Raw genomic sequence first — 10,117 nt, 5'->3', positions numbered from 1 at the left:
GCGCGCTTGAGCCAGAGGAGTTCTGGGATGGGTGACCTCCTGGGAAGTCCTGGTTACCGGGTGCAAGCCCCGGAAGTGATGATTGATGCTATGTGATTCGTTCTCCACATTTCACTAGTTTCAATCCCACTTCTTCACCCCTGTGAGCATCACCCGATGCAATGAGTGCTAAGTGAACTATTCAATAATCATGAGAAATTAGTCAGTTACGACTACCTCTCATGGAAATGGTCATATTTGAATGACTTACTTAACGCAGTTGAATCCCAAAAATGATATCTAATATAATGCACTGCGTAAATCCCCATACTTAAATTCAAAAAGAGTCAAGGGATCTCTACTTGAATGGTTCATGAGGCACAATACTTGCTAAGGTTTTGCAAATTAGCAAGCTAAGTGGGCTTGATAAAAACTCCACAGTTAAGTGCGCTTGAGCCAGAGGAGTTCTGGGATGGGTGACCTCCTGGGAAGTCTGGTTACTGCAAGCCCCGGAAGTGATGATTGATGCTATGTGATTCGTTCTCCACATTTCACTAGTTTCAATCCCACTTCTTCACCCCTGTGAGCATCACCCGATGCAATGAGTGCTAAGTGAACTATTCAAAAATCATGAGAAATAGTCAGTTACGACTACCTCTCATGGAAATAGTCATACATTTGAATGACTTACTAACGCAGTGGAATCCCAAAAATGATATCTAATTTATATTTTTATAAATTAATATTTATTTAAAATATTATGACATTTTTTTAATCCTCTAATTAACTCATGTTCATATTAGAAATAAATATAAACAAATAAAATTAACCAATATAAAATCACCTCAATTACTACTCACTAACTATTATTATTATTATAAATTTTAACTTTCCAATAACACAATCAATACTACATTTACCTTGCAATAATACTTTTTTCCCTCGGCTAAATGGTTTGGAATGTTATAGTACGTTATTACCATTATGACAATTACGATAGATAAAATACATGGAACATCATTAAATTTATTGGGTTATTTAGGGAAGCATTTATGTAATTTTCAAAGGGGTGTTAATTTTTTTTAGTGAATAAAATTGTAAGTAAGAAATTATGATATATGTGTAATTGCAGTGATATTGTTTTAATATTTTAATTTAGATAATAGTTGTGTTGTGGTTATGTTACAAATTTGTATTGAATTTTTTATTAAAGTTATGGTTGAAAATAATATTTATAATATTATTTTAGAGACATTTAATTTAGGTATTTTTTATTATTATTGTTAAAATTTTACAATTTAAGGTTAAGTTTTCAATGATATGGGTCAATTTAAAATTGTGTAAAATTTTAAAAAGATATTGTTTTTTTTTTTTAAGAAACTATACTTTTTGTATTAATCAAAGTGGAAAACAAGCCAATGCCATTACAGGTTGGAGTTGATCTTCTTTATCAACATTTAAAGGATGTTCAAAAACTATCTTATTTTTGTCTTTTTTTTTCCTTGCTAAAATTCTAACTACCCTTATTTTATACAACCTCCAAAATTTACAAAACATTTTGAAACAAAATAGATATATCTAACCATTGTTTCCCTTCTCATCTTGAAGGTCTCCTTCTTGCCCATTCAGTTCTGTTTCCATCTTCTGCGGGAGTGCCGAGTCCAAAGTATGGGCCAAAGGCTCTTCCAGAGGAAGCATGACCAACTCATTAGGGAAGGGGATTTCAAGGACCCTGAACACTTCTGTTAGAACGCCCAAGGTCGCAATTTCCACTTTTATCTCGATATTGTCCACTTTCATATTCAAAGTAACCACCTTGGTTGTCAGATTGTCAACTGTCAACTGCATTCATTCCACGTCTTCACACAACTCTTCCAACTTCTTGGTGATCAAGGCGAAGTGGGAGCGGGCTTCCAGGTTCACATGTTCACCAAGCTTGACTACTAAGGCAAAGAGGTCATCCAATTTATCCATCAACTGATCCTTATTGAAGTTTCCACAGTTATCCCTACTTGAAGATTCCATCCTGCACTGCACTCAAATTATTACACAGAGTAATGCAATTTTCGTAACCAATAGACTCCATTTATAATCTTCAGCTTGGGTTCTTTCCACTTCAATCTCAGTCTCGTCGCATTGAATGTAGATGTCCCTTAGCTGCACTCCCCTGACACAAAGATCCATTGTTGAATCCTCTGCCTAACGTTCTAAGTTCAAGGAATTTTAACTGCTATAGAATGGGTGCGGTACCATTCTGTGTTCTCATGAAGCGAGATATAAATGCGGTGGGGGTTAAACTCCACATGTCTTCGATCATGGCATTTTCATTCACAATCTCCCAGTTGTTTGCTCTTCTCCCGCTACTCTACTTGTCAGGATGCCATCTTCCAGAGCTCCTCTATCCCACAGGGTTAGAGGTTTCATTAATGTAATTGACATGCCTTAATTCACATCTTACCAAACCTCCAAGTATGATTACTCGATGTGTTTTCGCTTCAATTATATAACTCATTAGGTTCATGGAATAGGAGTTATACATGGATCTCCTTGATCTTGGACTATTGTTCCTTGGTCAAGGGTTGCTCCTTTATTTGCTTGTTCATCTACACTTTGATTATTTTCCCGTTTGATGTGGAAGAAGGATATTGATTCAAACTTTTGAATTTGCATCCATATTCTAAGGGACATTGGTGACATATCCTTCTCTATGAGGTCTTTTGCATTGTGAACTTTTGGATTATTGTTATTGAGTCCCCGAAGAATTTGAGCTAAGGTATCCCCCTTGAGAGGGAAATCTTCAATCCTTGCCAGAGGGCTAAAGGCTCTACTTGATCATTTGTTGTCTTGTCTAAGCCCCAGGAAAATGCCATCTCTATTTCTTCATCGAGGCTATAAATGACTCCTCCCGCTCTTGCCTCCCCCAAGAGACATTGTTTCACCATGGACAAAACTTGGATTATGATGGAAGTGTTATGTTAGAAATTTTTGCTAAAATCATATAAGAGTTTTGGAAAATAAAAATTAAAAAAATGATTCTTTTGTTACATTATTAGATTAGCACTATCTAATCCTTTTTTCTTTAAACTAGACTGAACCTAGGCTAGGGCTAGCTCTAATGTCGGATGAATGAATACTTTTCCCAGTAGTGGAATGTTGTCACAAAATTATATGAGATTTAATCAAGCTTAGATGCCCAATAATGGAATGTTGTCACAAAATTATATGAGATTTAGTCAAAGCTAAGATGCCTAATAGTGGAATGTTGTCACAAAATTATATGAGATTTAGGCAAGCTTAGATGCCCAATAGTGGAATGTTGTCACAAAACTATATGAGATTTAGTGAAGCTTAGATGCCCCTTGGTACAATGTAACCCCCACAATTGGCTCCCACCCTCATTCCCTCCCCATGAGATTTGAGCCTAGGACATGATAGAGACTAAACCCCACACAAACCAATTGGTCTTCACCTTATAAGTAGCAACATCTAATCTTATTTCAAACTTTCCTTTAGCAACCCCTTGAGCCCTAAAATCTATGTTCAACCCTTCTGAGATTTGTGGTGGGTAAATCCTCAATTTTACAAGATTAGATTAGAATTGTCTAATCATGTAATAAACTTCTCTTTAGATGTTGAATTTTACAATACAATCTATTTGGATCTGTAATCAATTTGTTGTGAATCTAGGTCAATTCAAAATTGGCAAAAACCCTTAGAGATATCTATCCATTATGCACAAAACTTGAATCACTATGAAAGTGTGATCATCTTGAAATTTCGCTAAATTCTTGTCAATGTTCTGGTCTAAAAAAGATCCTTTTACTACAAGATTAAATTAGCATTGTTTAATCTTGATGTAAACTCTTCATATATATATATATATATATATATATATATATATATATATATACATATATATATATATTGTGAGTTCATCATAGAGGCTTGATTTGTGGCTTGAGAAATCGTGACTAAGGGGCATCTAAGTTTCAAAATCAATCAATTGGGGATCGCACACGACCTAGGCCACACCAATCCTTAACATACATAATTAGATTCACATCACACCCCATCACCATATATTCTACCCTACGCCAAACTTTTTTTATATTATTAAAAATTAGTTAAACACAATTTTAATCCTATTATTTTATAATTCGGATGAAATTATTCATAATTTAAATTAAATTTAAAATTAGGTAACAGATTTGAATCCATAATTTCACCCAAATAAAATTGGTTGAAAATTTAAGTTATATTTAAAGCTTTTTCTCAAATTCTTAAAATATTAGTCGTTGGAATAATTGTTGGAAATGATAATTTTCTATAAAATTAACTAGTTTTAAGATATTTTTTCTCCATTTAAATTAATTAAAAAAACAATATTTTTTCACCCTCCACATTTAAAAAACGATTATGACCAGATAATTATGCCTGAAATTTCTAAATGTAATGAAAAGAGAATGCTCCGGAAAATGATTCTTTCATTTCTCTGTAGGATTAGGTTGCTGGAACTTTTGTCATACCTTCGTGATGGAGACATGTGTAATTAGCCAATGAATTAGACAAACCGGACGGAGCTTGCGATTTTTTTGCGCGACAACCAAAGTAGTATTGTAGACTGAAGACGGAGCTACTAGCTCACTAACCCTGCACACCACTGACCTTCCTCAATCTAAATATATTTTATTTGCATTTAGTTCCATCTCCAAGATTTTAAATTGCTAAGCAATTTATTAGTGAAAACCTCTGTTTTCAACGCCCCTGCATTTGGGATTCCACTGATTTGATGATTTGGGTTCTCACAATCCATATAATAATGAGGTGCCCATGTACTTATCCTCAACTCTTCTGATGAGCTGAGGCGAGGGGAGCTAGCTCTCTGGGTGTGGAATGATGGCGAACAACATTGTGATGGGCAGATCATCATCATCCTCTAATGGGTTGTTTAAAGCTGATACAATCGGGCAGAGAATGATCGGCCTGATAGCCAATCTGTGCTTCGCCTTGTTCGTGATTGGAGTGGTGGTGTTCACCATACTGGCAGCCACATACCAGCCTGAGGATCCATTTCTCCAGCCATCAAAAACAATCACAGCATACTTGACCTCCACTTCCAATGCCACTTTCACTGAGGATGAATCGGTGGTCCGCACAGGCGAGGATTTCACTACCGAAGTAAAGAAGGTTCAAGAAGTAGAGTCGAATCCCATTTCGATTGCAGAAGTTAAAGCAGCAGAAGTTAATGCATCCAGTGAAAACTCCGTTTGTGATACCAAAACCATCGATTGCTCTGATCATGAAGTGGGTGCTGCCATGATGAAATTTGCTCTAGAGAAGTTCCAGGACATTAAGTTTTTTGGATTTGGGAAGCCTGTTCAAGGATCTAATGAAAGCAACTGTGAGATGTCATGGAGGTTCAAACCTAAAGTAGGGAGGTCTGATGTGCTCTACAAGGATTACAGAAGGTTTTCTCTGCAAATCGCGGATCCCAAGTCCTGCAACTACACAGTGGTCGGTGTTGGGGATTGGCATTCTGGGAAAAGGGCCCGGAAAAGGAAGCATAAGAAACCTTCAGGGTTTGTGCCTGAGAGGTTGAAGCCCTTGACTGAGATGCCTGCAGTAGGAGAAGTTGTGAATGATTCTGTTCCCGTGGAGAAATCTGAGGGGACTTTTAGTAAAGGTAAGTACTTGATGTATTCTCGTGGTGGGGATTATTGTAAACCAATGAGTCAGTATCTGTGGAGTTTTCTGTGTGCATTGGGTGAGGCTCGGTACTTGAATAGGACTTTTGTAATGGAATTGGATGTTTGTTTGTCTGGGTCTAATAATCCGGGACACCCAGATGAAAAGGGCAAGGATTTCAGATTTTATTTTGATTTTGAGCACTTGAAGGAATCGGCCTCTGTCATAGATCAGGGCCAGTTCTGGATGGACTGGAACAAGTGGCAGAAACAAGATGGGCTTAATCTTAATATGGTGGCTGACTTCAAGGTCACCCCGGTGCAGCTGAAGGAGGATCAAAGCACACTGATCTGGAGGAAGTTTGACGCTGCAGAGCCGGATAACTACTGGTACCGAGTCTGCGAAGGCGAGATGGAGAATGTGATACAAAGGCCTTGGGATCTGATCTGGAAGTCTAGGAGGCTGATGGAGATCGTCTCGGCGATCAGTACTAGAATGAACTGGGATTTTGATTCAGTTCATGTTGTTAGAGGGGAGAAGGCAAATAACAAAGATCTCTGGCCTAATCTAGATCAGGACACAAGCCCTGATGCACTGCTGCGGAAACTCAGGTATAGAATAGACGAGAACAGGGATGTGTATATTGCCACAAATCAGATGGATACTATGTTCTTCGAACCCCTCAGAAGTACCTACAAGCTTCACTTTCTGGATGATTTCAGTGACCTCTGGGCCGAGAACAGTGAATGGTATAATGAGACATTGGCTCTGAACAATGGGAATCCTGTTGAGTTTGATGCGTACATGAGAGTTGAGGTTGATACTGAAGTGTTCTTCAGAGGCAAAAGACAGATCGACACATTTGGTGATCTCACCAAGGATTGCAAAGATGGCGCTGGTACTTGTTCATCTTGAAAGAGAATGCCGCAGTGCTAATGAAGTTGTCAACGGGTGCTGGATTTACAAAGCCTTTCTGCAAGGTTTTGTCCATTCATTTTGCATTTGATTCCTTTTAGAAGGGAAGAATTTAAGGCAAACAAGCAAGTGCATTTTCTGTTATGAGTAGCATATGTAGCATTGTGCCTAATTTCAGTTTTATTTTTGTTATTGACCTCTGAGAAGTGTTTCGGTCAGCATAGATTACTTCCAAGTAGATTCACAAGTGATGTTAGTCTTAAAACAGTATTTGGCAGAACAAATCCAGAAGTTTGAATAAGTTTTAGTTGTCGAGACTGCAGATCACCAAGCAGATGTATTGTCTTACTTGTAGTTCAGATTAATGATACAAAGAGTTGATTCAAGAGCCTGCCATTCTATTTTCTTTTCGATTCGATGCCTATTGCTCTGAGTGATTTGTTAATGGCAAATGCCAATTGGTTTTAGGAGTTTCTCCTGCTAAATTGTGTAGCACTCAAGAATTATCTATGTTTCAAGTCCATGAGCTAGTTGGAATTAGACGGTTTTTGTAAACTATTTTATAGATTGGTAAGTCCCAAATGAAAGAAATAATGCTTGATATACTCTGCACCTTTTGGGTTTGTCTGTATGTTGTGTTTCACTCATGATGCAGAGGACATGGCTTATTACATAAATGTTATTCTCACTGATATGTGATGATGAGCTCATCTAGTTGTAGTCACAATATAAATACGGAATGTAGTGCAGTCACAATGTTAATAGTCAAAAACATAGACCTCAATGCTCAACTGAAGGCTGAACTCAGCGCAGGAAATCATTACATTAAATTACCTGAGAAGCTCACCTAGGACATGTTTTAGTTTAAAAGATTCTTTTCCTTACAATTTCGCTTTTGGAAAATCTTCAGGAGTCATCAGTTTACTAAATGTCAATTTGCTCTAGTGTGCTGTCACTGCTCATATATTGATATCTTTTCCTTAATTATGCTGGTGCTAAATTTGTTTTGATTTCCTTTTGGGCTTTGTTTAGTATTCCATAGTTACCAAAGACAACTTCCAAAGGGTACAAAGGGCTACTGGATCTTGCTTCATTTTGGTAAGATACAGTAAAATAAGATTCTTAAAATAACAAAGTAGGTATTTTAAGAAGATGGATATGTTAATCAAAATAAGTATTTTGATTTATTCTTCACAGAGTGCAATGTGAAAGGCCTTTCAATAGCTGTCTTAATTTAATTGACCAAGTGAAGATAAAAAAATTATAGATCGTATTAGGTCAAAAGCTTATATTGTGATCTGGGTGGTTATGATGGGCTGTAGGCATATCTATTGGTGTATTAAGATTAAATCCTAAAATGATCCGAGTCCTGAGAGTCTTAGGCCGCAAACGTTCATGCTTATTAGGTCCCCATGTTCACACTGTAGCTTGAGGGTCCAACAATCAATTACAATGCTGGTTAAAGGTGTTATATAAAACCAGACAAGTTATACTCTGGTGTCAGAATCCAGGCCTTAAACATAATTCCATGCTGTTAGAATCTGTGGTCCTCTGTATATCTCTTTTCATCTCCTTCATAGATCCAGAGTTTTAGGATCCATTGCATTCCTTTGGGAAATATTTGGAGTCCCTTGGCTATCAACAGGGATTGAAAGATTTCAAGTGTCACTTGAAAAGTTTTAGTTTCTAAAGTCAGGTCGTTTCTAGAATCAGCCAAGAAGAGCTCCTCTAACCAGTAAAGATCCTAGTTTTCAGAGCAGTCTGATCTTTCTTTCAGCCCGTATGGGAATGAATCTGGAAATTCTGTAAATTATAGTCTTACATAACTCCATTACTAGATTCACAAGGCCAATAAGATTTGGAGGCCTTTGGGTAAAACAGAGACCTTTGTATAAAGAAAATGGAACTAGCCTCTGGAACATTATGTTTTCGAAAATTACGATTCAGCTCCTGTCATTGTAAATTTGTACAAGGTAAACATGATATTAATACCATAATGAGGGTAATACTAATCACAAGGATAACCGTGGATAAATATAACGTGTTTGATTTTCCTTGGTGTCGATTTCAAGTATCAAATGGCAGGAGGAAGATAGTGAGCTTCCAAGTGAAGCGTGGAAGGGAGTTTTGAGTTTGAGGATGCTAGTTTACCTTTAATATGTGTAATATTGACACTTCTGCCTTCATAGTTGCATGGCACAACCACACTTCTTGTTATCTTTGATTACTGAGGCATTTGTTCTTTCACTGGTTCGTGCCTTCCGTTATCATGTAATTAATTCTATGATGTTGGAGCTGCACTATATGGTGGTCACCATAGTGTGAGGAGTAGTCTATGCTAATTTGTTTAAGGTTTTCTATGCTAATCTAAAGATGGTATGAAATCTTTAGGGATAGATTTTGATGTCAAAACATCTTTATTTCTTATCATGATACTGTATCAAGGTGCATGAAAACATTTCACAATGGATTTAATAACAATTCAAATGAAAAATGTCTAGGAATAAATAAATCAAAACCAATACAGTCAAGGGTTTTAAGGTTTTAGTGCAAGGTTCAAATCTCCTCCTCCATGTTAGAGTGGGTATTTGTTCCAATTAAATATGAAGTTAAGGTTTACAGCTTCCTAAATACGGATCAAAAGTTTTTATGCATACATAAAAAGTGTTTTAGACAGTTATCAAAATTGTTTTTGATTCCTGCAATGCTTCACTCTCACTCCTCGAATGGATTGAAATTGTAGAATCGGCAATCCATATCTGAATTCCAGGATTTGGCCTATTTTGAATCCTGATATGAATCAGAGTACGAGATCCATTATGACATGTACATGATCCCTCAGTATATATGAAACATATCTTCTGTAATATGAAAAGTTAAAAAAATAAAACCTGTGGGATTTCTGAGGGTGCGAGAGTCTTTTGGAGGCACCCATTACTTATTCATTCAGTCTAAAACACAAACAAATACCCTAATCCTCCTTGTTGAACAAATTTTGAGAGCACTTGTAGTCATTGAGAGAGCGCCATGGCAAACTGACAATGACATATAGTTATCAAATTCGGTCTAATTGGCTTCCGGAAAAATTCAGAAGCCAATTCAAAATTCAGTACAGCAGAGCAGAGCAGATCAGATCAGATCAGATTCGCAATCAAAATTGTAAATTTCTCATGGCCATCTACAAACCCTTCCGGATTCATAAGATGGCATAAGGTTACCAACTTACCGATTAATGAATGGTAAAGGCTGGTTGAATTTTTATACAATGAGTTTTTACAGAGTAAATTCTTTAGCTGGGATGTTAATGAAATCTTATGATGATAATAGGCTATCTAGAGAATAGGGTTTGTGAATCAGAGTCTGAGCATATGTGTGCTATATGCAAGTTATTGATTAATACTTTGCATACATGTATGGTATTCTCTTCAAAATTTAAACAGAAATATCTTTGTTGAAATTTTGATTTTTCTTTAGGGTGGACTTCCTTGATTGGGAATTTAAGTAAGTACTAAAGTCTAATGATTAACGTTTTGTATTA

At 36.6% G+C, this 10,117-nt stretch overlaps 1 protein-coding gene across 1 annotated transcript; it reads left to right on the top strand.

Annotated features, from left to right (window-relative positions):
• The first annotated feature begins 4,587 nt into the window (after positions 1–4,587).
• Positions 4,588–6,965, top strand: LOC149246725 (uncharacterized). Its single transcript, XM_089458007.1, has one exon. The coding sequence runs from the start codon at positions 4,873–4,875 to the stop codon at positions 6,577–6,579; it is 1,707 nt and encodes a 568-aa protein (XP_089314133.1). The 5' UTR covers positions 4,588–4,872; the 3' UTR covers positions 6,580–6,965.
• The last annotated feature ends 3,152 nt before the right edge of the window (positions 6,966–10,117 follow it).

This window comes from Pinus tabuliformis, chromosome 7, assembly GCF_031772625.1.
Source record: "Pinus tabuliformis cultivar Carrire ecotype Pingquan chromosome 7, CPIR1, whole genome shotgun sequence".
NCBI lineage: Eukaryota > Viridiplantae > Streptophyta > Pinopsida > Pinales > Pinaceae > Pinus > Pinus tabuliformis.
This window is presented reverse-complemented; position numbering and strand designations above follow the sequence as displayed.

Bases quoted from the DNA above. Each gene is read 5' to 3' on its own strand.
- LOC149246725 (XM_089458007.1), top strand. From the start codon at position 4,873: ATGATGGCGAACAACATTGTGATGGGCAGATCATCATCATCCTCTAAT.